This window comes from Eubalaena glacialis, chromosome 13, assembly GCF_028564815.1.
Source record: "Eubalaena glacialis isolate mEubGla1 chromosome 13, mEubGla1.1.hap2.+ XY, whole genome shotgun sequence".
In the NCBI taxonomy this organism is placed as follows: domain Eukaryota; kingdom Metazoa; phylum Chordata; class Mammalia; order Artiodactyla; family Balaenidae; genus Eubalaena; species Eubalaena glacialis.
In genome coordinates, this window is record NC_083728.1 from 46,379,050 (window position 1) to 46,406,773 (window position 27,724).

Consider the following 27,724-nt stretch of genomic DNA (forward strand, 5'->3'; position numbering starts at 1 on the left):
AAAATATTAAATGAATCTGGAACATCTTTTTGTGCCAGAAAATAAGGAAGTGCTCAAAGAATGAGGAGGACTTATCAAAAGGACCCAGGGTCAGCCTGCACGGACTCACACTGGCCATATCTGAGTCAATCTAAGTATCAAAATAAATAATAACAGTAAAGAATTACCACCACTGAACAAAATTAAAACCAACGAGTCCATACTAATGCAAACACATAAAGGAATAAATAAAATGGGGGAGAAGAGAAAGCAATTCCTTGTAGCAGAATGCCAACTAATAAATACAGAAGAAACAACAGAGTTAGAAAGCCATCACACTTCCTAAAACTAGGAGAATCTGAAGAGGAACAGGCTATTTACATAATCTCAGTGTGATCTCTCCACAAAATTCTTATGAAGTATAAAGGGGCAAAGTATAAGTTCACTGTGGAGAAACCCATGGACTCCACTTTAATCCAACGATGGAAGCTAACATCATCAATTAAGGGACAAATCAACACAACGTGCCTCCTGAGACTCACTGCCACTTCTGTGGTGTTCTTGCCAAAAATGCAGAACCAGAATTGCATGAGGAAACACCACACAAATCTGATATAGGAACACTACTAAATAACTGGCTTGAACTCTTCAAAAAATGTCAGTCAAGGGCTTCCCTGGTGGCGCAGTGGTTGAGAATCTGCCTGCTAATGCAGGGGACACGGGTTCGAGCCCTGGTCTGGGAAGATCCCACATGCCGCGGAGCGACTCGGCCCGTGAGCCACGGCTGCTGAGCTTGTGCGTCTGGAGCCTGTGCTCCGCAACAGGAGAGGCCGCGATAGTGAGAGGCCCGCGCACCGTGATGAAGAGTGGCCCCCACTTGCCGCAACTAGAGAAAGCCCTAGCACAGAAACGAAGACCCAACATAGCAATCAATCAATCAATCAATAAAATAAATCAAAAAAAAAAAAAAAAAAAAAGTCAGTCAAAAAATACAAAGAGAGTTGAGAAACTATTCCCATTTAAAGGCATCCCAGGGACTTCCCTGGCAGTCCAGCGGTTCCACTGCCAAGGCCCTGGGTTCAATCCTTGGCCGGGTAACTAAGACCCCACAAGCTGCGTGGTGTGGCCAAAAAAATAAATAAATAAGACAAAGGCAACATGACAACTAAAGGCAATGTGTCCTCCTGGGATGGAGCCTGGATGGGGACAGGGGGTGCTTGAAGGGACACAACTAATGGAGTTTGAAAATGGACTATGGATTAGGTAACAGTGTGGCATCAATATTAAATTCTGTGATTTTGACAACTATACTGTGATTATTTAGAAGAACAACCTTGTTCTTAAGAAATAAGCACTGAAGTATTAGGAGTAAAGACACCGGATCTCTCCACCTTGCTCTCAAGTCATTCAGAAAAAAAAATGTACATGTTTAAGTGTGTGTGTGTGTGTGTGTGTGTGTGTGTAAAGGGAAGAGGGAAGGAAGGAGGAAGTGGAGATGGAAAAACAAATGGAGGAAATGAAAATGAGTGAATCTGGGTAAAGAAATCACGGGTGTCACTTGCACTGTTCTCGAAACTTCTCTGTAAGTTTGAAATTATATATAAATTAAAAGTTACAGAAAGAAAAATACTGAGATACACACAAAGCTTTGTCACCTTCAAGTACTTACTTTCAAAATTCTAAGTTTTTTTAAAGGCATTTTTAAAGTTTTGATGCACTTCACAAAAATTTCAAAAGTCCCCAGTAATAAAACTGCCTTGCTCAACACCAACCCTCTGGGTCCCGGGCCATCCATCTGTTTACATCTCTGAGCTAATTAAGCCTGAAGACAAGTGTGTGAGTTGAGACACAACTGTGGCTCAGCGGTCCTAGACTCTGAAGGCTTTGCCAGACACATGGGGAAGGAAGAAGCAGAAGGGGCGACACTGAGTTCCTCATAGAGTGGCTCATTCCCTCATCATTAATTAATTCTCAAACCTGCCAACCTGCTCCACAGACGCTCCGCTGATGAGTGCAGGAAAACAGCGTCACGCAATGAAGCAAGTTCTCTTTGCCAGATGTTTTTTCTTCCTAACACATCTGCTTTGAACTTCAAAAACCTTGAAGTCCAGAGCAAGGTCTGGGATATTCTGAATTGCCTAATAGAGCAAAGGCACTCAAGCCTTATTCCCCAATAAGCACTCTCCTTATTCCCCAAATATTAAGGTGGTAACTGCTCATGAATTAGCCAAGAAAAATACACGGAAATATACAGTCAATCTAATCATGAAAGGGAAGGATAAAAACACTGCACATTATTTTTTTAAGACACAATTTTGACAATTTCAAACTGCATTATTCTCTCTAAAAATAGAGCCTGCTTTAAGGAAATGTAACACATGAAAAATTTAGACTTACAAAACAGGATAAATTGGGTGTGCTGATTGACCACATTAAATATTTTTCTATTGAAAGGTGTTCAATAAAGTTTCTAGATACAGAATTTAGGAGTTCTTAAAGAAAGTAACTCAATGTCTAGAAATTCAGTCTTCATTCACTCTTTTTACAAACAAACAAACAAAGGAGGTGCATTGTACTGACACATTTTTTTTTTGAATTTTTGAATTTTATTTATTTTTTATACAGCAGGTTCTTATTAGTTATCCATTTTATACATATTAGTGTATACATGTCAATCCCAATCTCCCAATTCATCACACCACCACCACCACCCCGGCCACTTTCCCCCCTTGGTGTCCATACATTTGTTCTCTACATGTGTCTCTATTTCTGCCCTGCAAACCAGTTCATCTGTACCATTTTTCTAGGTTCCACATATATGCATTAATATACGATATTTGTTTTTCTCTTTCTGACTTACTTCACTCTGTATGACAGTCTCCAGATCCATCCACGTCTCTACAAATGACCCAACTTCGTTCCTTTTTATGGCTGAGTAATAGTCCATTGTATATATGTACCACATCTTCTTTACCCATTCGTCTATCGATGGGCATTTAGGTTGCTTCCGTGACCTGGCTATTGTAAATAGCGCTGAAATGAACATTGGGGTGCATGTGTCTTTTTGAATTACGGTTTTCTCTGGGTATATGCCCAGTAGTGGGATTGCTGGGTCATATGGTAATTCTATTTTTAGTTTTTTAAGGAACCTCCATACTGTTCTCCATAGTGGCTGTATCAATTTACATTCCCACCAACAGTGCAAGAGGGTTCCCTTTTCTCCACACCCTCTCTAGCATTTGTTGTTTGTAGATTTTCTGATGATGCCCATTCTAACTGGTGTGAGGTGATACCTCATTGTAGTTTTGATTTGCATTTCTCTAATAATTAGTGATGTCGAGCAGCTTTTCATGTGACACATTATTTTTAGTACCAAAAATTCAAATCAGTCACTCATTCAGCCTCAGACTTCAGAAACTCAGCAGGATTGTCTAAAATTTAAATTATAAAATGCTTTTGAAAAGAAATCTTATTTTATTTCTTTTAGTGTATGTCAACTCAATAATTTAATAAATTATTAATGAATAATTTAACAAATTATTTCTTGGTGGAGGACTTCAGGGAGGCAGGAGAGGAACTAACATTGAGAATCTATCATCCGCCAGGCACTGCCTTTCATAGTGGACCTCGGCAAAGCCTAGATGGGGAACCTGGGGCTCAGAGAAGGGAGGTAACATGGCTGAGGCCATCTGAGCAAGTGCAGAACCTAGGACTCAGACTGGACTTCTAGATTCTAAAACCTGTGATTCTCCATTGCTTTCTCACTCTGAAATCTAATCAGCTTGAAAAGGATTTAGAATCATACAGCATCGAACACAAACACAACTCTTAAATATCTCTTAAAGTAAGCTTTTAAAACTGTAACAAGATAATACATTTGACTAAATTAAAAATGTTTACAGTATTACCTTTTGCCATATGGGAAAAAAGTCAAGAGATGAGTGACAAGCTGGGGGAAATATTTGCAATTCATATTATAGAAAAAGGACTAATTTTCTTAGTATATAAAGATCTGCTACAAATCAATAAGGAAAAGACAAATATCCAAAGAGAAAGCAAAAAGGATATGAACAAAAGGGAATATGAATCACTCTAAAACGTGAAAATATGTTCTACATTTCTCCTACTAAAAGAAATGAAAATTAAAACTACAAGAAATTCAACATTCAGGTTATCAGACACCAAAAGGTTAAAACAGCATTATGTTACCTGGGGGTTGAGGAAGGAGCACTCTCATATAATAACGGTGTGAGTATGACCATATGGAAATACATTCTTATAATTTGCAGTAGTTATGTTCTATAAATTCACCATAAACACTGAATTAGCAAATACTGAGCCACCGCTCCCAAGGGAAATACAGGGTTAGGCTCCTGCAAGTCTCTGGTCACAGCATTTTCAATCGATAAGTAAACTTATTTTATGTGTGTTTCTGTTTAAAGACATCTTATTTAATATATGTTTTTATAACTAATCAATTTTATGCAGTATTTCTTTATAATAATACACTAGCCAAGAAGAGCTTAACATTTTCCTGACCCTGGATGACCTGCCCATGAATTTCTTTGGCTTTCAGCCTCACAATAATGCTGTCCCTTATGCTCTTTTTATCGGTTGTCATCTCATGAATCCGTAAGTTTTGCTACTTTTCCAGCTCAAATTTTTCCCCACTCTGTCCATACCCACAAATGACTTGGGAAAGTGCCAGGAGTATTGATCTTTCAATTACAAGTAAATTTCAGAAAGTAAGAAAATTCACAAATATGAATCTGCAAATAATGAGAATAGACTCTTTTTCTCAAAACGACATACCCTTTGACCTAGCAATTCTACTTTTAGGTATTTAGTCTACAGATATGCCTTTACATGTACAAAATAACATCTTTACACAGAGATTCACTGAAGTAGTTCTAATTAGGAAGAAACTGGAAATAGCATGGTTGCCTTTTGGTGGGAGCATATATGAAGAACAATGGTACCCTATACAATGGAATACTATTCAAGTAATTAAGAACAAAGAGAAAGTTCTACATGGATGATATGGAACCATCCACACTAAGTGTTTTTTCAAACTTTTTGCCATGAACCACAGTAAAACCAAAACAAAACCAAAAAAGCCCCACACACTGTCACTTAGTACATGGGTTCTTTATATTCTATGCACTACAATTAAAAAATTCTGCTCGTGACTCACTAAATTAGACCTCATTAATGTGACATGCTACAGTTGGAAAAAACACTAATCTGCAAAATATATAGTTTATCTAAAAGAAAAGGAAAGGTGGAGAAAGACATATAAAGATGGTGCTGCCATTTTTGTGAAAGAAAATAAAAGGGCACCATGGATGACAATGTTTGTAAATACATGAGATGTCTCTGGAAGAAAATCTCGGGAAGCAGCAACAGCAGTTACCGCTAGAGAGGGAACTTGTGATTAAGGAAGTTGAGAGGGGGGCAACCTACTTTTCACCATACATCCCTTCTGAAACTTTTGAATTTTGCCCTGTTCTCAGTTATGTCCTATTTTTTAAAAAATACACCTAGGAATCTCAATTACCTTGTTAATCTAATTTATCTATGAAGAATTAATTTCTTCCCTGTTTAGATTATGACATTCTGAAATACACTGAAATTTGACATAATGACATGTTACCATATATTTTTAATTGCCCTTCATGAGAATGCTTTATTATGATGTGAAACCGATTGGATGCCTTCAAATTGTTTCATGTCTTGTGACTCCCTAAAACATGAACAAATCTTATGAAGGGGCATGAATAAACCCCTACTTAAATTTATACTGGCCACATATATATAGAACGAAACCTGCTATGTTCAAAGAGCTATCAAAACAAAACAAAGCAAATACTTATTTCCATTTGAAATAAAAAATGCCAAAACCATCATAAGTTTTTAAAAATAAGAAAACATTTATTTGTCTCAAGGGTAAAGCTTCTCTCACAAAGATCTCTCAAAATTGTTTAATTAAGTCAATTTATAATTAAAACCTAGTCAAGAGTTAGAGTCTGTCATACAGAGTGAAGTAAGTCAGAAAGAGAAAAACAAATACAGTATGCTAACACATATATATGGAATCTAAGGGAAAAAAAAAAAGGTCATGAAGAACCTAGTGGCAAGACGGGAATAAAGACACAGACCTACTAGAGAATGGACTTGAGGATATGGGGAGGGGGAGGGGTGAGATGTGACAGGGTGAGAGAGTGTCATGGACATATATACACTACCAAATGTAAAATAGATAGCTAGTGGGAAGCAGCCGCATAGCACAGGGAGATCAGCTCGGTGCTTTGTGACCACCTAGAGGGGTGGGATAGGGAGGGTGGGAGGGAGGGAGATGCAAGAGGGAAGAGATATGGGAACATATGTATATGTATAACTGATTCACTGTGTTATAAAGCAGAAACTAACACACCATTGTAAAGCAATTATACTTCAATAAAGATGTTTAAAAAAAAAAAAAGTAGTACAAAGTTTGCTCAAATACAATTACATAGAAGAAAAACTAAAATGTTAAACCCTACTCAGTACAAAAGTAGCATTTCTTACCATCAGTGATATCTAGAAGTCTATAATTTATTTCTTAATTTTCAATCTAAAATTGTCTCCTACACTAAAAAATTGAATTTTATGGAACAGTATTTAAAAAACGATTCTAATAATAATACAAACTGGGCAGATGCTATATCATAGTACCAGAATTTTTCCTTGTGTAATTATTACATGTAGGGGACCACGAACTCAAGCAACGTGCAGGGTTTATGAGTGGCCTGGAGTGGCACGTCTGAGCCTGTGAATGTGCTGTCTGAAATAGTGTTTGGTGTGGTCAAGCTCAAGCTGATTTCCATTTAGGGAAGCCCTGGCCTCTCGGTAATGACCACGCTCCTTTGGTAGTGGCTGGTGACTATTTACACCTCAACTACTGATTTGAAAAAGGCTTTTGTTTTTTAGAAAGCCAAAGCCCAGGGATGGTGAGGCTACTGGAAATGTCCAGATCATGAAAAGACCTCCATCAGAAAACATTAAGAACACCTAAAGCTATGGGTTTAACATATGAAAGATGGACACGGGGATTTGGCAGGATTCTTCTCCACCAAGTGACTTCACATCATGTACCAACACAACAGCACGATGTGAAAAACCGTCAACACTACTGATCCTGTTCCAGTGCCAGAGAACAGATTAGGTGTGGATGTGCTGTACGTGTGTTCCTCAAGAATGGCAAGTTAATGGCCTTACAGGGACAGTTGGAATGGATTTGTACATAATCTTAGAGGCCAGCCTGTCTGGAAAGTTGTATTTAATGCTTTGGAACAAATGAATTCACCTAGGGGTATAATGTCCGAGAGCAGCCCCACTTCAGTCTAGGGTCCCCCCACTGCCTGAGACATTTTGAGTCACATGTCATCCTGTTTAAATTAAGTCAAACAAAATTTCCTTACCAGAGTTGCAAAGCAAGTTTTTTCTATTCGAACAGATTCTCTTTTTTTGACCAGAGAGAAGCCCTCAGCCACCATTTTTAAAAAAAAAAAAAGTTGTTCTCCAATTGTTGTTAACAACCCCCAGCTGCACTGGCTCCCACACCCATTTCAAACCTCTCTGCCTGGCTTCATATCCCAGACTTTCTTGCAAGGAAAACAAAACTCTAAAATCAGAACCGTCTTGGGCTGGGCAGTTGCCAAGTCAGCTGCCACTCCTTAGCCCTAGGTCAAATGGCTTACCCTAGGACATTTTGCATAGTGTTTAAGTTACTCCTTATTAAATAAAGATAAATTCATTTTTAAAATGGGAAGGAAGAGGAACTGTAAATAGAACAATTTCTTCTTGTCTCTGCAGATTTCCCCCGGGTGGTGAGGTTCTTTATAACCCAGTAGGGGGTTCATTCAAGGATGCTTTACTGTCCTGACATGGAATCCTTAAGATTCATATAATGCATGTCCCATTATGGCCATGAAGTAGCTTTGAGTTGGCTTGCTGCCCTGAAAAACTTTCACCACTGAACTGTCTGGGGAGCTATGGGGATGGAGTTCTATAGAACTCCACTTATGCTAAGCCAAGAAAATAATTATTCCCTCTTTCCAAGGCTCACTCCATTTGTTCAAGACTTAAGAAAGATGCTGACTGAAAAAGGAAGAGAGGGACGTGGGTCAAAGAGTAAAACAAGCCCCAAAGGACATTTCAATTCTCTTCCTATTTTATCATTTTATTGTATTAGAAACTGACGAAATAAGTGGCCAATGGCTGGGACTTGGAAGTTCTCTGCTGAAGAGAAAAGCATTCAGTGAAACAAGTTATATTGAAACATGATTTCATTCATTCAACAAATTTTTTTTAGGATTTGTTTCATACTAAGGTGATCTACATTACATTTTGAGCAGATGAAAACTGACTATAAAATTTGTCAAAATGTTTTCCTGAGAGTTTTAGGAGAACCAAAGTAATAAGAATTACATAATCACTAGAATTCTGCTCATAAATCTTTGTATTCTTTATTTCAGATGGAAAACTTTGTGGCAAAAAAAAAAAGATACTATATAGTTAGATTATAGCTAGAAGTATACTTCTCATGATGAAGAAAAAAATTACAGATGAAAATCTATTTCCAATTTTTTTAAAGTGTATTAGTAATATTTAACAGAAGAAAAGTTCTGTTATAAAGCAAACAAAGCAAATGATAGCTTTTTGTAATCAACATTTTTGTATTTTAAAAATGAAAACCAGTTCTGAAAAATATAAATCTCAGAGCACTACCTCAACAGGTTAATGCAACTCAGTTCTTGAAAAGTTTAAATATCATGTCTGCCTTATTCACTTTGCATCTAAGAATGTTACTTAATTCGCTTCTTTCCATCTGATCCTTAAATAAGAACCAAAATGTCAGCCTATCTCTTAAGACTATAGCGAAGATGTAACAATCCCAAAGCATTGCTGAAGCGCTAAAGAAATAAGCTTCCAACCATGACACTGGACCCTCTTACAGAACAAAGTTTTAGTTATATTTTTAAGACAAGGTATTAACATCAGTAACCAACAGTAAGTACCTCTTTTCCCACTACCAGTCTAATAACTAATTTGCCTTCTCTTTGAGGGTTATTTTTATGATCGTGTAAGCCCAGCAGAATGCCTAGTCATAAGTGCTCGTGGTGGCATGTGCCATGAAATGGAAATAAGGGATATTGCTGGGCCCCAAGAACGAAGCTCCTTTGAAGTACATGTGTTTATATGTGCTCACCAAAATTTTAATGCCAGTAAAATCAAAAGGCGGTTTGGAATTTTAACTTACAGTAAAATGACCTTTTATCTTTTTAATGTTCCAGGAAGCATCAATTCAATCTAACAATTTTTATTTTTAAATCATGGCAAGTTTTCATAACAGTGACAAGAAGAATACTGGATAAAGAACTTTGCCTGATCTGAAAAGAAGGGAGGAGAATGCCCATTTCAGTTCTCATTGGTAACTGAAGAACAGTTGATTTGATCGAGCTAAGTCTAAAATGATAAAGGGACTCATTATCCTTTCAGGTAATCATGTTAAGAAACTGCAAAAATTCTCACAGAAGAAATCACCTGCTACAACATTGATATAAAGTTCAGACAGGCCCACAGGGGGGCTTCAGAGATATGGGTAATGGGCAATTTCTTAAGCTGGGTGGTGGGTCCACAGGTGTTCATTTCACTATTATCCTTTATAACTTACAAATTTATTACATTCTTTTAAAAATACATGAAACATTTCACAATAAAGATGAAAACCCAGGGAAAAAAAGGAGTAGCTGGACAGCAGAAACAATATCATGTACAAAACTTAATTATCAATACCATGAACATATTCCTGGGCAGCAAAGAACCTGAAGTTACTCCCTGAGTGAGGTGAGGGTGACTTGATGGGAAAGTAACGATTATTACGTGTGCTCATCAGATGACCAAGCTCGAGCTGAACTGTGGGCCTTCAATCTATTTAGCAAGCAGGCCTGCAACACAGACAGGCTTGGAGCGAAGGCCGCTGGCCGAACATACAGCGTTTTCACCCTTACTAGCCCCATGTCTCCTATCTTGAATTGCTTAAGATTTTCCTTAAATATATGGAGTCTATTTCGCATTGATCCTCATACTCACTGCTTCCTATTAACCACTCTAAGGTAGGAACCTCTGAACTTCACAGGGTCTGTCAGGCTTCCCATCAGCACAGTGAGGGCAAGCTACAAGGGAAAAAATGCACCCATACAGTGAGATGGGTTGTTCATGCCATATATTTGCATATATTCTAATTACTTGTATTGACTCATAAGCTTAAAATGGAAAAGAATTAATTTTTTCCACTGGAAGGCTTGATATGCCTTTGTTTACACAATTATTAACCATACTATATACAGCAGCCTCAATAAAGCACTTCTGTAGAGGCCTGGAAAACATGTAATTGTACTTTAGCAGGTAAAAATATATTGTTTTTTTTTCTCTAAAAGCAGAGAGAAAATTAATGATTTTCAGCTGTTTCATTCCAGGAACAAGCATTTGCTTTGTGTTAAAGCAGTGATTTGTAGGCTGGGCTTTGCCAGCATCTCATGATCTGGGGGGTGGGAGTTGGTGGGATGGGTGTTGCAAACACATTCTCGTCCAAATTGTCCTTTTACAAGGCTGTTTGCAAAGGCTGTCTTCTGGGATCCGTTTAAACTGTCTCCAAATCTTCTTGTTCCCCGACACTCATCATTATCCAACATTTCCGACCCATATTGTTTGTTTGTTAAGAGCATGTGAGGATATTTTATGTGACATTTCACTTTTCTGGAATAGTGGTCAATTTCTTTAAAAATATCTGCTAAATAATCGCGAAAGAAATTCCATGTGGCACTTAATTTATTCCTCCAATAATTCCTGGGAGCCTACAATGGAGGGTGGGTACAAAGCTGGATATGACCCAGTCCTTGCACTCCAATGATTCACAATCTGGTGGTGTGATGCTCAGAGACAGAGGAAACTTCTTTAAGATATTTCCAACCTCTGAAACCCTCCATGTGAGTCACTGGGGCTCAAAGACCTGTGATCTATTTCTTTCAAATAACTGAGTTCCAAAAAAAAGGTTAATAAGTACTGGCCTAGAGGGAGGGGCAGACATTTTAATACATGTCTAAGATGTCATGGTGACTGTTACAAAGGACAGAAATTATATGTTGCAAAAAGAGCACGAGGAAGGAACAAATCACCTGGGGAAAGGGCTTCCAAAGGATTCTGACGAGATTCCTATCTGTCCTGGGTCTTAAAGAAGGAATGTAATTAGCTCAGGGCTTTCCTAGCACAGGTAATAATAGCATGTGAAAGTTACTGGGGGAAAAATATGACCCTTTGGAAGAAGACCAAGCAATTTGGAGTTGCCAGAACTCAGGTCATCGGAGATGAGTGGAGAAAAAGGAGGACTAGTAGGAAATGACACTGAAAGCATGTTCTGGAGCCAGATCAGGAAGGGCTTTTCCCAGCAAGTGATTTGCGCATTTCCCATCTATCTTCTAGGGAAATGTCCAGCAGAGGTAGGAGTGAGTGTGACCGTGTGTGTGTTTCCTCATTGAAGAATTAAATGTAGGGAACATGGGAGCGATAGTAAGAGATACATGCTTTGCTTTATTTTAGCATACATAGAAAGTTATTCAACATTTAGTTTAAACTTATATTACACTAGTTACATATACTTCTGCGGCTCTTGTTTTGGCCACCATCCCTCTGATCCTGGGGTTGGTGTGGCTCTCTAAGCCACAATTCGGTCAGGTCCTCATTTTGGCTCTTTCTGCTTCAGGGCAGCCTGCTTCTCCCCCGACTGCCCCTGTTTCTGAGCCCGTGGTCAGGTTCTCTGGGCCACTACAGATGTATGATAGAGGGAGAGACGTCTGGTGGCAGGATGGAGGTGGGAGACAGATAGAGGTGGGGAGCCTAGAGGTTGGGGAGGCTTAGGAGACAGTCTGCAAAAGAGTGATTAGGGGCCTGCAAAGTAAAAGGGCACCGATCACATTTGTCCAAGAGGATCCCAAAGCAGAGAAGTGGAATCACTGATGCAAACGGAAGTCTTGACAGCCTGAGCTGCCTAAAGATGCGACAGAGCTCCTGATTTGTCACTGTAGTTCTTTAGACAAACCAGAGGACCATTTGGCAGTGAAAGCATTTAAAAGGTTTATTTGTTATCTATCGCTGCATACATAAATTACCCCAAACTGTAGCGGTTTAAAACAATAAACATTTATTATCTCAGTTTCTGTGGATGAGGAGTTCAGGAGTGGCTGTGTTGGGTGGTTCTTTTTTAGGATCTCATGAGATTTCAGTCTAGAAATCTGCCCAGGGCCTCAGGCATCTGCAGGCTCACTCGGAGCTGAGGCTGTTGGCAGGAAGCCCCAGCACCTCGCTGGCTGTTGGAAGGCGGTCATAGTTTTTTTGCCAAAGGGGCCTTTCCTTGGTGCTGCTTGAGTGTCCTCATGACATGGCAGCTGGTCTTTCGTGAAGTGAGTGATCCAACCAGGAAAGCGAGAAGGAAGGTCCACTGCCTTTTCTGACCTCGCCTCAGAAGTCACACATTGTCACTCTGACATATTGGAAGAGAGTCACAAGTGGAGAGGAATTAAGCTCCATCTCTCTCGAACAATTTATGGACATAACGAGGTCACACAAGAGGACTTTGAAAGTTCCTCTCTACCTGAGATTCTCCAACTGTATTCATGAATCAGTAAACAAAGGACAAACCTTGAAAGGGCATGTATTTGAGTCATCCCACTCTAGAAGCAGCCCACTGGGGCCCTTGTAATTGATGTATTTGTCAAGAGGGTAGGCTGGGTAATGGCTTCCTGGAAACTCCATCAAGTAGCGATGGGGTCTGATTGAAACTGCTTTTGTGGCGTAATGGAAATGCTATTGATTTTCAGAAAAGAGTGAATACGGAAAAAGCTCAAGTTAGAGATTGTTTTGATTATACTATTCTTGGGACAAAAAAAGTGATCGAACAATATACAGCAGTTAAGTGTTTTGTGTGTTGTTTTTTTAATTTTAATTTGGGGAATTGTTTTGTTTTATTTGGATGTGTAGGAAAGAAAGATTCTGAGCCTCCTGGTTACTAGATATTACCAAACATTAAGGAACCACGAGTTTATGAAGTTATACTTTCATGAGAGTTTTATAAAGTGATAAATGAGAAGTCATGGTCCAAACATGAAGCAAATTAAGTTGCGGCCTGATCTGGAGCAATTAACTTGGTAAAGCACAGGAGAACCCACTTGAGCTTGATGTTTGAAACATTCTCCCTTTACAGGCAGAGGCTTATGGCAGACACTTCCCTTCTGATGGGTCTAATCTTCCACTACTGGAATCTGCAGTGAATAATATTTATATAATCTTGATACTGTCAATGCTGGTACTAATTGTCACTGTTTGGGATCAATATCTAATCAGAGCATAGAAGGCAAGCTGCCTGTAGGACAGAATGCAAATGTTACTATCTATGACAATAATGGCATGGTTGCTAGAGGTTGAGGTGAGGGTTGGGAGTCAGGGAGGAAGAGAAAGGAAACTTACATAGTCCAAGGGGTGAGGGATGGTTGGCAGAGATGATAGAAAGTGGATGAATCAAGAAATAGTGCATTACAGTTGAAATAAAATATAATAAATATACGACTTCAAGTTAGAGTTCTCACAAAAGTCATGTGGAGGGGCTTCCCCGGTGGCGCAGTGGTTGAGAATCCGCCTGCCAATGCAGGGGACACGGGTTCGATCCCTGGTCCGGGAAGATCCCACATGCCGCGGAGCAAGCTCGTGTGCCACAACTACTGAGCCTGTGCTCTAGAGCCCGTGAGCCACAACTACTGAGCCCGCGTGCTGCAACTACTGAAGCCCGCGTGCCTAGAGCCCGTGCTCCATGATGAGAGAAGCCACTGCAATGAGAAGCCCGTGCACCGCAACGAAGAGTAGCCGCCGCTCGCTGCAATTAGAGAAAGCCCGTGTGCAGCAACGAAGACCCAACGCAGCCATAAATAAATAAATAAATGAATGAATGAATGAATGAATGAATGAAAGAAAAAAAAGTCATGTGGAAAGGTGGTGGGGAATGGTATGAGCTATGTTCATAATTTTTTCCCCCGAAGGAGTCACTAGTTACTGATTGAGAAACAGAAGCATAAGCACATTCTATAGAGTGAAGGTGAATCCCGTGAGAAGAACCAGAATCAGAAGCTGGCGGCTCTGGGAACTGGGTGGCAAAGGTGACTTTCACATCTTCTTTCTATCCTTCTGTTCCACGTTTACTTTCTCACCACCCACTGAACATATGTAACTTTCTTAAAGCAAAATATGTAAAAACCCACGTCATTGGTAGCACCTATAAGTTGACAGGAGCCTAAGTTCACCAGGTTTTAGTAGATAAACTTCACAAACATCAGTCCCTCTAGCTAACTTTAACAAATGGCAAGATTTCACTTATTTCATAAATTGACAGTTTTCATTCTTCTCCTTGAGACAGAGAGTAGGAATCAGTTTATAAATTACTACCTTGGTGATAAAAACTATTTAATATGAGCTAAAATTCTATGACTTATCCTTAAATATGCATTTCTATACTACACCACCAAAAATGAAAGGACAACCAAAAAAAAAAACCCTTACAATTTTCAGGATTAACTTGAATGGACAAGAGTCCAGGCTCAGTAAAGTACAGAAACTCTATTCTAGCAACAGTCTATGAAGCAGTTTTAATAACTGTCCCCCACCCTGCCTCCCAGTACTAAAGACTTATTCTGAGTTTTTATGGAAGGCCCAGGTACCTCCTCTGCATATTTTAAAAGCAAACTCCCTGCTACCTAACTGTGGAAGATATTCAAAGGTTTTGACAATGATTAAGATACCGAAGAAGCAAGTGGCTGCTTGCCTCAGTTTAACAAACGATGGCCATTAAAAACAAACAAACAAACAAACAAAACATTTGCCAGGAGCAACCTGGGTACTAAGTGTAGTGGATGGAAAGAGAAAGAAAATATAGCATGAAAAACAATGAAGTTGGTGATGAGAGTCCAGGTGGAGAAAGAGGCATTTGCTATAAAAGTGCATTTTTTTTTTTTCTTTGACAAATGAGAGGAGAGATTTTATGAAAGTTCTTCGGGCTTTTATAGAAAAAATACTTTTTATTCTCATAAGAACTGCTCAGTCTTCTATTTTACAGACTTATAAAACCTCAAGATATGTAGGGACTTGTACTACAGCAATTCACAACAATCATACAATACAGATCAGGTACCAACCATACTTGATAAAAGGAACTTTACACAAAGAGCTGAAGTACCACATCCCTGAGAATGATTTGTAGTGCTTATATATATATAAAAAAAAATATGTAGAGAAGAATGGATAACTACAGAGTGCTATAACCATACGTAATGTAATACTATACAGCAATGAAAATGAACAAACTACTGTCACAAGTAACGCAGATGAATCTAACAGGTTTAACATTTCCTTGAAGACATTAGACACCAAGAATACATATTCTATGATTCCATTTATACAAAATATAAAATCAAATAGAACTAATCATGGTGTTAGAAGTCAGCATGGTAGTTAACTTTGAAAGGGGTAGAGACTGGGAGGGGTTATGTGGGAGCTTTTAGGGTTGCAGTAAAGTTCTATTTTTTATCTAGATGCTGGTCACATGGGTGGGTTCAGTTTGTAATATTTGCCATGCAGTTGTAGTTAACAATTTTTTCTGCGTGTACACTTCGATTAAAAAGTCAACTAAAAAAAAAATAACATATAGGGCTCCCTGCTAGCATATGTGGCACCTTTATGCAGATTTTTTAAAGTGCGCCCCTCTGGATGAATGAATTAGAAAAAGGCACCCCCATGGGCAGAGGCAGCCCCACAAGTTTGTGCCATGGCAAACGGAGGGTGGGCTGGGCTCCATCCCCACTGGTATGCTTTGCTAGACACGAAATCACACATCTGGATGGACATCTGCAAATCTGCAAAATACTCATGGGACCCTTCCATAAGAAGGGCAGGGCAGATATCCTTATTGTACAGATGAGGAAGCGGCATAGAACAGTGAGAATGATGCGCAAAGGCATCACAGCTAATAAGCCATGGAGCCAGGGTGGACTTCTAGGCCAGTAGCTCTTCACATGGTTCTGATTCCTTTTGGGGAGGGGAACAGGAAGAAGCTTCTCTCTATGTTACTGTGTATATTGTTATGGGTCATCTCAAACGCTCTGTCAAATAAGGCAGGGGATAAATACATGGTCCGATAGTCTTAATATTGGGCTTTAGTAAAGGTGCTAGGTGCTAAGTCCATTTGAAAAATATGCTATAAGCATATACTCCGAAATGAATATTCACCTTGTAGATGTTGACCTAGGCAAAAAGGGCAGTGGAATAGAGATGTTTACATATCAATAGAGCAACCTGGCCCAACCATAGGTTAAAATGATCGACTTAAGGATATAAATCTTTCCATCTCTTGGAAAAAATGAAAGAGAAAGACACCCACGTAATGTGTTTGTCTAACTTACCCAGAAGCGTCTGCTTATTTTGGGAGGAGTTAGGCTCTGCAGAACATCTGCAGGATCGGAGGACAATCACTCCTCCGAGCACGCCGTCTTCGCTGGCCAGGAAAGGTGAGCCTAGGCAGAAATGACTAGTGGTCATTTTCAGTTAATTTTACTCTTTTCCCTTTCAATTTTCATTTGATTACTGGAACAAACGTGTGGTATGAATAAGTTCTTGAAAGATGCCCACTTTCTGACACTCGCCATTGTTCGTACCTTGTACAGGCGGGATAGCAAAGGCAGGCTTGTGCCCGAACAGGCAAAGACAGTGCCAGATGCCTCCAAGAAGACTTGACTGGGGGTGAAGTGTGCATGACCGTATTCAGAATGGAATTGGAAACGCTGCCAGATTAAAGGCCCAAAACACAAATACAGGAAAAAATGCTCAGCAGCTCCCTTTGATCAGCTCTTAGGGATCACTTACCAGGCTCTCCCTGCTGTCAGAGGCATGCCACCAAAAGCTTTGATTTACTACCTTAAATTCAACTTTAAACAATAAGCCACAAACTTTATTACAGATATTTAAAAATGCTCCTGATGGTTCACACAAATAAGGGTGAAACTGTATTTCTATCATGAGAGTCTGGTGGTTAGAAACAACCATGCTTCGCAGAGATCTCACACAAACTAAACCATTGTGAGCATTTCAGGAACGCTGCTTTTTAAAACCCCTCATTTTTCCTCCCCAAGGACATCTTCTTCGAACATCTGGCATAGCAAGTGAGCACGTGGAGAACAAATGCAAAATGAGTCCAAGCACTATCAAAGAAAGTAATAAAAATAAAAACCAACCAAATTGGATTTGGGGGGAGCTTCTGGTTAAACTCAGTAGATTAAACACATGCATTTATCTCCACTCCTTTCTCAAATCCCAGTAAACTGGGGGAAAGGGAAGGGAAAAAAGGCATGGCCTAATAAGGACAGAGAGAGAGACAAGAAAAAAACTGACCTTTTAGAAAACAGAAAGAAGACAGACAAGCAGTTGCTCACCTAGTGGACCTGGGAAAGCTGAAACCTAAGCTTCCATGGGTGGGGGTGGGGGGGGGGGGCAGGGAGGCTGGTTGGAGTCGAGGGACACCTGTAAGAAGCCATCCAGTTTTGTCATAAAACCGAAAAAGGACCAGAAATTGGAGGCATCAAGTTCTTCTGAAGGCAGGGGTGCAGGGTGGGCCTGGAATAAAGATGGTTGGGTGAGAGTGTCCCAAAGGATCCTCTAGATCAGGGGTTGGTAAACTATGACCTGCCTGCTCTACAGCCTGTTTTTGTGCTGTCTGCAAGCGAAGAGTGTTTTACATTTTAAACTTTTTTTTTTTAAGAGAGAGAAAAAGAGAAGGAAGAGGAAGAGAAGAATATGTGGTAGAGACCACAGTGTAGCCCACAAAGTTTAAAATCTACTCTCTGGCCCTTCATAAAAAGTTTGCCGACCCCTGACCTCGAGCCCCAGATTCCTACCTAGAGAGGAAGTTACTCCTCCCTAACCCTAGAGAAAGCAGGACATTTACTCTCTAGAGATGCTGAACCAGAGGGACTTGAGACTTGGGGTCATCAGGCTCAGCCCAGGGCAGACGGGAGGCTCCACGCTGAAAACAGGGGCTAAAGGGGAGCCTTTATGTTAAACAGTGAAATAACCAGCTCCCTTCACTCACAGGCTCTCAGGATGCAAGAAGGTAGGCTGATATCCTCCAAGCAAGAGACTGGATAATTCCTTTCCAGTCTCAAGAGTATTTCCAATCTCAGTTCCAACCAGCTCAAGAGTAAAGACCTATTTGAGAGAACCTAAAAACGTAGCTTGTCCTTGCCTTATGGGGAGGGCTTCCAGATGACAAGTGTGACTCATACACAGAAGGTTTTCAGGTCAGCTTCTTGGTACTTAGACAACCTAGGATCACTACTTGTTTCCATTAGGCCTCCAGGAAACACAGAAAGCAAACAAGCAAAAACGTAACAGAGGGAAAACTTAGGCAAACACTTTGATCAGAAGAACAATTAAAAAAAAAAAAAATGGGGAGGTGGATTCCCTGGTGGTCCAGTGGTCAGGACTCAGCGCTTTCACTGCGAGGGCCGGTTTTGATCCCTGGTCGGGGAACTAAGATCCTGTAAGCTGCATGGCACAGCCAAAAAAAAGAAAAAGAAAAAAGAGAAACACAAAAAAGACAGAACGAGAAATGAGAGAAAAAAAAAATTTTAAATCAGAAGAACAGGCCAGAAGATCCAATATCTGAATAAGAGGAATTTCAAAGAGAGAAAATAAAAGAAATGAAAGGGAAGAAATTTCAAAAAATAATTAAAAAGCAATTCCAAGAATTGAAGGATGAGTGTTCAGACTGAAAAGGCTCATGAACCTCCCAGCACAACTCATGGGAAAAAAAAAAAAAGAGTGCCATGAAGACATATCACTATGAAATATCAAATACTGAGGAAAGAGAGAAAGGTCTAAAAATTTCCAAATGGGGAAAAAAGATCACAGGGAAGGCAAGGGGATCATAATGGCATCGGATTTCTCAACAGCAACACTGGGAACTAGAAGATTAGGAGGTATTATCTTCAAAATGCTGACAGAAAATTATTTCCAACCTAAAATTCTACCCTTGGCCAAAATGTCCATCAAGCGTGAAAGGAGAATAAAGCTCAACAAAGTCTCAAAGAATTCACCTCCTGTGCACTCTTTCTCAGAAAGCTGTAGGATGAATGTGCCTCAGCAAAATGAAGGAGCAAAATAATGAGAAAGAAAAGAAGAGCTGCAAACAGGGGATCCAAAACAAGACAAAAGTATTCCTGGGTGAAGCACGGCTACACACAGGCTTGGAAAGCCAACAGACCAAAACAGCAGAAAGCCAGAGGAAGCTGGAAAGGTATTTCCAAGGAGGGGAAAAAATTAAACATACAAGATACATGTCGCATTTGAAATTATTGAGAAGAAATGTTTCAGATTTTGTGGGAAGACTGAGAATGAAAGAGTGATTGGTAAAAAAAAAAAAAAAAGTGAGGCAAATATTAACTGCAGAAGAAATAAAAATTTTTACAGGAAATGAAATAGAATCACAGCCCACTATGTAGCTCAGATGTCAATAGCTAGAGTAAAAAATACAAACTCGCGATACTGATGAACTGAAAAATAGGGATATAATACATTAAGAGGAGAAAAGGCCTGTGTGGGTGAGTGTAGGTTTGAAGTTGGAAGTATAAAGGAACTACTAAGTCCTTGCCTTCCCTGAAGTGAAGATGATAACATCTAAATCTGATATCCAAATAATATTTAAAATTGAAAAATCAAGAAATAGTAGTATAAGCATGTTATATTGAATTATAGATGTAAGTTTGAGAAAAAATAGCTAAGAGAGTTAAAAGTAGTAGCCTCCAGGGAGAGGAAAACGGGGGCGCTGTGGAGGGTTGGGACAGGGAACTACTCATTTTCAGTGTAAGCCTGGGGGTACTGCTTGTCTTTTTAAACCACACACACACACATTGCTTTGCAAAGAAAAGCAACACAGATTTATACTGCGGAACTAGGGTAAAGTTTTTACTCCTCAGCCTCTTAGACAAGAGGGAAAGGAGACAGGGAATTAACAGTCACTGAGAAACTACCCTGTGTCAGGCCCTAGTTCCATGTTTTCATGTTCTGTAGTTTAATTTTCAGAACCACCCCGAGAAGGCATTTTATGATCACTTTACAGATGAAGAACCTGAGGTTCAGAGGGGTTCAATGACAAGTCACAGCCACGCCACAGTTGAGCAGGAAGGCTTCCCCCCCTGTCTCTTGAAGCCCATGGTTCTGCCTGCTTTGCAGCAAAGCCTCTCAGGAACAGGAAACTCTGGATAAGCTTACGTCCCAACCGCCTGCTGGAGAGCTCCACCCCACCTGCACTCAAAGTCTTGGCACCTCTACAATTGCTCCTTTGTCACCAAATCTGGTCACTTCTCCTGGGGTCCTCACAGCTCACCCAAGCTCAGAACCTTCTACCTCTTCCCTCTCCAATGACTCAACTCTTCAAACCATGTCAAGTCCTGTCAGTTCTCTGTGGGTGCGCCTGTGCCTGCCTCCGCCCCGTCATTCCCACCGACAGGACCCCATGCACTCTCCTTGTCCTTCCTGATCCAGTCACTCACCTCTTAGAGAAATTAATTCAATGAATGTGTACGATGCGCCAGGGCTCATCGGGCACTGGGGACACGGCAGTGAACAAATGAGGTATCTGCTCACATCGAGTTGAGCAGATTGGGAGACAAGTAATAAAGTCACAAATCAACAAGGAAATCCAGCCAGTTAGTAGGAAGTGCAGTGAAGAAAATGAATCCAGGCAAGTGTTGTTGGGCATGACTGGGGCTAATACTTTACATCAAGGGTCGGGGAAGGCATCTTTGATAAGGTGCTAACCATGTGAAGATCCGGGGAAGGAACATTCCAGGCGGATGAACCAGCAAATGCAGATACCCAGAGGTGGGAAGGAGTCTGGAAGTTCAGGAAATAAAAGGAGGCTAGAGTGGCAAAGCCAAGTGAAGGAGGGGGAGGGAGGGTAGAATCTAAGTTCAGAGGGAAGCGGGGCCACCTCACATTAGGTTAGAGAAGGCCCAGCAAGGAGTTTGGATTTTATTCCAAGTGTGATGAAAAGATGACAGCGGGCTTTAACCAGGTCAGTGGTGTTTTTATTTGTGTTTGTAGGAGGTTACTCTGCTGTGTAGAACAGATGGGCAGGGCAAGTGTGGAAGCAGGAAGCCACTAAAAGAGCTTGGTTGTGAGATGCCAGTGGCTTGGGTGAGCCTGGTGGCAGTGGAGATGGTCAGCAGAGGGTGGGTCTGGGATACGTTCTGCAAGCAGAACCAATATGGCTGTTCATAGGATGGGTATGGGCATGGGAAACTGACATCAAAGTTTACTCTAATAAGAAATACGCACCCCAGCTATGATCATACCGTTAAACCATTCAGAAATTTTCAATGACTCCCAACTGCTCATGGAATAATGTCTAAACTCCTTAGCCGGGCCCAGACCTCCTCTCTCTTCCCAACCTTATCTCCCTATTATTTTTGCACAGCATGTGGTCCAGCCAAATTGGACTTCCTATATTCCATTTCCCCAAGACTTCCCCCTCGGCCCATTGTTGTGAACTGTCCTTCCCAGCTCCCTCCTCCTCCCCTCCATGAACTGAAATCTATTCTTCAGCTCCAGTGCCTTGTATACAGACCCAAGCTCTTTGGGGTGAGAGTATCTGATTCACCTTTGAGGCCCTCTTAGAGACTAACGGAGTACTTCTACTTATTCACCACCTTCCCCTAACCCCAACCTACACACACACACACACACACACATTCCTGCCTACACCACTGAAGTGCAGTATCAAAGATGGCAAGACAGTACATGCGTGCTCAAAGGGGGTAGGGCCCCTGGGCACCATGGAAGCTTAAATCAGGGCTCCTCACCCTTGATATGCATTCATTCAAAGATTTAATGAAACAATGATTAAAGTACTATATTTGAAGATTCCAAAATTTTCATGGAAAGTAGTCAGATTTCATATTATCACTGTGGTGTTTAAAAAAATGACACTGACTCAGACCAAAACCCCTGTTTTGACTCTCAAGGTAGTAACTGTGTGGTCTTAAGCAAGACATATTAAAAAAAATTCTATGCTTCAGTTTCTTCAATTATAAATCATGGATATTAAAAGATATCTTTCTTGGTTGTTGTGAGGGTTGAATTTATATATTAACTTTGTAACCTCTGAGGTGCTATTTAAACATTTGGTGGTAGTAATGTTAAGGGTAGGAGCACACTTCAGCATTTCGCTGGTTCTCAAAGATTATCATGTTGAACAAGATCTATTACTGTACTTACCTGGTTAACCTCCTACATCAGCTGGAACTAGTGCTCAACTGACATTCGGTGATTGGATGGTGGTGGTGATCGAGTATGGTGGTGGTGATAGAGTATCAGTTTCCCAAGTTAAAATGTTAAACAGTGTCTGTGTAAAAGGAAACACTTTCTTGTTCTTCCCAGTAAGAAAAATTAACATAGAGTGACATGTTGGGCTCTGTGATAAGTGCTTTCTATAATCAAATAGGGAATTGGCGGCGGGGGGGGGCAAAAATTAACTAAGACAATCCAAAGTTCCATGTGCAAGTAGGTGCACAAAGTAAAGAAGATTAATAGAAACAAAGAAATAATAAAAATTAAGCTTCATTCACCCTACTAAAATATCTCAAATTGATTCTTTAAATGCCCAAATCTATAACTACTATGGAATGAAATTATAATTACAGATGGTAAGAAACATATTCACTGTGATCAAATGTGTGTATCTGGATATTCATTAAGATTGTAAATCCAGACTGTAAACAAATGAGACACCTGCTTACTGTATTTGTGCCATATCTTTAAGAATGAAGAATTTGAAGAAATTGGAAAAGAAAATCCCTGTATTAAAGTAGAGAAGTTAGCGGGAATATTAATCCATATTCTTTTGATTGTTAGTGCCAGAATCCCAATTAGAATGATTTTAAGTAAAAAGGAGGATTCACTGGCTCATAAAATCCAAGAGGAAAAAAAAAAAACAAACTTCTGGAAGGGTGGGGATGTGATGGGTTTCAGGAACAGCTGGAAACGGCTTCTTCTGTATGGATGGTAATGGCCATCTATGGATAGGTCCAGAGCTGTATACCTGATACAACTTTCACCACCAGAGAGACTTCCTCTCTTTATCAGGTTTCACATTCTCAGAGGCCATCAGACTTCGAAAGATAGGGAAATCTGACTGGCCTGGCTTTGCCTAGGGGTTAAGCCTAGAGCAATCAACTTTATCCAAGAGTCCAGTGGAGTGGGCTCATGGATGGACAGACAAATCCACAGATGTCCACAAAACACAAATGGATAGAAGACTGGGCTACACAACCAGGAGATTGGTGCTGTCTACTCGAATTTGGACAAGCCACTTTATCTCTCTGAACCATGCTTTCTTCCCTCGTCTGAAAAACTGAGAGACTGGACTAGTAACCTCTAATGTCTCTAACAGTTCTACCGGGCAGGAGTATTTTCAGTTTTAAAGATTCCTGTCTCCCCACCAGCAGCAACCAGCCATTACTGGGTGCCAGCAAGCTAAAACATTGGAGCTCCTTTTGCAAAACGTGATACAACACTTCCTCTTCAACATGTGAGAACCTATCAAGAGAGTAATTTTGTAGCCAGAAGGCAGCTGCTATTCTTCTGCCTTCCCATCACATTTAACAAAGAATCTCTGTCTTTTAAATACAGTTCTGTGTATTGCTTTCTTCTTTTTAAAGTCTAGATGACAAACCACTTGAATGGCATTTTCTCTTCAAGGAATTATACATATAGTGAGAAAAGGAGATACAATGACAGAGAGAGAGAGAGAGAGAGAGAGAGACATGGTTTGTGTGGAGGTCAAGTGAGAAAGAAAATGGACTAGGGAATAATGAATGTTCCCTACTGAAAACATATACCTCTAACTTCAAAAAAACAAGAGAGATTATAAATATTCCTTAGACACAAAAGCAGGATAACAGTTTATACTTCCTGAAAGATCAAGGACCTTTCCTTTAAAGATGCACTTCAGTTACCATATCTTTCATGGATGTGAAGTATAGCAGAATGACATGAAGACCACATAACATAACGAGAGGAGCTAGTACCTAAGTTCAGAGGTGACAGTGCCATTAATGAAGTGCCACTGTATCCTACCTCTGAGGAGACGTCTACAAGACTGTTGCCATCATCCTATAAGACGTACATTAACTTAACTGCATTCTCTCCTTTCCTGCTCCCACAAAAATCCCAATGGGACAGTTATTACTACCTTCATTTGGCAGATGAGAAACCGAAGGAATGAAAGGAAGAAGCTGAGGCACAGGAAGGTAAATGACCTACGAAAACACAAAGGTTCCGGAAGAGGGGAGCGAGGCACCAGATGACTGATCCAGATCCTCTCACTACAAACCCTGAGGACACACCTGCCCTCAAAAACCCACCTCTACCACAGCTCTAGAGTGTCATCATTATGTGTGGTTTTCTGGTGATAAGCATAGTTTTAAAGACTCCAACTGAACTCCTTAGAGAGGAGAGCTGAGTTGGGTTTAGTTGAGTTGAGCTGAAGAGAGCTAAGTGTGGCCAATGACCCTTTTGAAATCCCTTACCTAACAAAATCTGAAATACAAGAAAAGTCAATTTATTTCAAAACAGAAAATTCTAAATTATAATCAGAACCTAAACATATCAGAGAGACATTCAGTCTTTGAATAAATTTATTGATTCTGCCACAAAGATTTGGAGCAAGAAACCAAATTAAGGATTCCATTAAAGCCTCTGCTTGTTGGTTTAACCAAACATAGGATGTACACACCTGATACTGTTTTAGAAATGACAGGAGATTTTTTTTTTTTAATTTGACACAAGGTTTCTGTCCTCAAGGGAACAATTCAGCTGAGGAGAAAAGACAACATACTTCAAAAATCACGAAGCAATTCAAGCAGGATCAGGGGGTTACCTTCTTTTTCTGAATATTCCAGCCCAACATTTTACCTGTATGTGGAAGGATCAAGGATTCCACAAACTCACCCTTAAGCAACGATGACAGGAGGAGAATGTGAATCCCTGACAGAGAAGCAGGTTAGAGCAGCCTACAGAGAACTGAAGACTCACGGGAGGGGAAGCCAAAGGGCTGGTTTACCAGCCCTGGTCCTAGAACTTTACATGTTAACGTTAACAAGTAAGACAAAGATCCTCTGCCCTCAGACTCTGCGGGGTCCCTCCAAGCTGCTGGGGGTTGTAGAGAACACCATTCCCACCAGTTACAGCTGCCAGAACTTCCATCTCCAGGAGTGTCGCAAGGCAGAAATGGTGATAGTGGCAGAAGACAGGGGTCCAGACCAGGTAAAGTGTCCTCCGTGAGGGTACAGTGGGTGGCGCAGTTCATACTTTCTTATTAGTGCTAGACTAGAAGCCATGAATTTGAGAAGTACGACATCCATTCAACAAATGCTTCATATTTTGTAAATATTCACTTTAAAATATTTAAGAATCAACCTTGTGCCAAGCATTGTTTATGGGGCCTTGGGTACATGATGATTAAGGCAAAGTCTGTATCCAACATGGTCTGAATGTTTGTGTCCCCTCAAAATCATATGTTGAAAATCTAATAACTAATGTGACAGTATTAGGAAGTGTGGCCTTTGGGAGGTGAGTAGGTCATAAGAACAGAGTTCTCATGAACATGATTAGTGTCCTTATAAAATAGGCCCGAGAAAGTTCCCTTTCCCTTCTGGCCATGTGAGGATACAATGAGAAGTCTGCTACCTGGAAGAGGGCCCTCACCTGACAATACGGGCCACCGGACCTTGAAGTCCCAGCCTCCAGAACTGGGAGAAATAAATTTCTTTTGTTTATAAACCACCCAGTATGTGGTATTTTGTGTGGGTAGCGCAACTGGACTAAGACACCAAGTCATCTATGATATGACAGACAATAAACAAATACCACCAGTGGTAGAAAGGAAAATCAAGCAGCATAGGGGAGATAACAGTAATATGGTGGGTACACAGGGAGACAGCATTTTAATCAGGATGGTCAGGGATAGCTTCTCTGTCCTGGGATAATGATAAATAAATGACCAGCGAGACATCTGAAGGAAAAAAAAAAAAAACCTAAGCAAGTGAGAAAACAGCAATACAGGTATCAGGGCCTTGGGGCAATGATGTTTCCAATGTAGTAAAGAAATCTATCCCCGTATATAATCATGCCAGACCACCAGGGTATTCCTCATTTCAAGTCAAGAGAAGGAAGGGCTAGTATTCAGCTGATTGTTAATGGCTGGTGTCCCTACTGGTTATTAACTCTCTTGACTCTCCCCTGACAAAAGGCACATTTTCAATTTATTATTGTACTTTAAAAAAATGTACTATACATACAGATTCTAAATACTCAAACAAACAAACAAACAAAATAATATACAGTTAGCTCTCTGTATCTACAAGTTCCACATCCACAGATTCAACCGTGGATCAAAAATATTTGAAAAAAAAAATTCCAAAACTTGAAATTGCTGCACTCCAGCACCTATTTACATAGCTTTTACACTATATCACATATTATAAGTAATCTAGAGATGATTTAAAGCAGACAGGAGGATGTGTATAAGTTTATATGCAAATACTACACCATTTTATACAAGGGACTTGAGGATTATATCACCAGGGGGTCCTGGAACCAAACCCCCCCGCAGACACTGACTGTAAATGAAAGCATGCCTTACTGCAGTGCCATTCCGTAGAGGTGAGTACCACCAAGAGCCCCCTGTATAGCCTTTCTGAAATTATCCATACTGACACACACATCGTTTTTCAATTTTTCACTCAATTGGACCATGTTACATAAACTATTCTGTTTCTGGCTTTTAAAATTCAATAATTTAACTTGGAGATCCTTCCATATCAGCACACACAAATTTAGCTCACCCTTTTAAACAATGACTATACTCTTGGACATATATGCTATCACTTCTTTAATTAGTTGCCTAGTGGTGGGCATTTAGGTCATTTCTAGTTTTGTTTGTTTGTTGCCATTACAAATAATGCTGCAGTAGACATCTGGACATTTACCTTTCATACATGTATGAATATACAGGATATACTTCTCAATGTAGAGTTGATGAATCAATCAGCATATTCACTGAAATTACTTGCTACAGATTCCCAAACGGCCTTCTAAGAAGATTTATATGCATAGGAAAGTGTTTGAGAGTGCCCATTTCCCCATAACCTTACCAAAACTAGGCATCAGCAAATTCTTTGATTACTACTAATCTTATACATGAAAAATGATATCTGATTGTTGCTTGTTTTGCATTTATTTAATTATGAAAAATGTTCAATGTCTATGAGCCATTTGTATCTCCTTATCTGAGAGTTGCTTTCAGATCTGTGACACACACAACTGGTTGCCTACCCATTAGCCATTCTCCCTTTCTTCCTTTCAGACAAACCTTAATTTTGTTTGGGACAGAAGTCTGCCCAGCTTCCCAAACTCCTTTGCAGTTGGCAGGCTAAGGGGCAGAGTTGCTAGCAGAGCTTGTTAAAGGGCAGACCTGATTAGCATGTATCTTATTGGCTGCTGCCATTTGCCTCGGATGTGGTGCCTAGAGGTGGAACAAAGAATGAAGCCA

General features: G+C 40.2%; 1 protein-coding gene across 3 annotated transcripts in view; it reads right to left on the minus strand.

Moving 5' to 3' along the window:
• TASP1 (taspase 1) overlaps positions 1 to 27,724 on the minus strand; it is a 241,449-nt gene that overhangs the window by 30,876 nt on the left and 182,849 nt on the right. For all 3 annotated transcript variants that reach the window (XR_009703188.1, XM_061208372.1, XM_061208371.1), the window contains one exon: positions 16,521 to 16,631. Coding sequence is in view for 2 of the 3 variants with exons in the window: in XM_061208372.1 (XP_061064355.1) it covers positions 16,521 to 16,631 (111 nt within the window). In the remaining variant the exon portion in view is untranslated. The remainder of the gene's footprint in view (positions 1 to 16,520; positions 16,632 to 27,724) is intronic.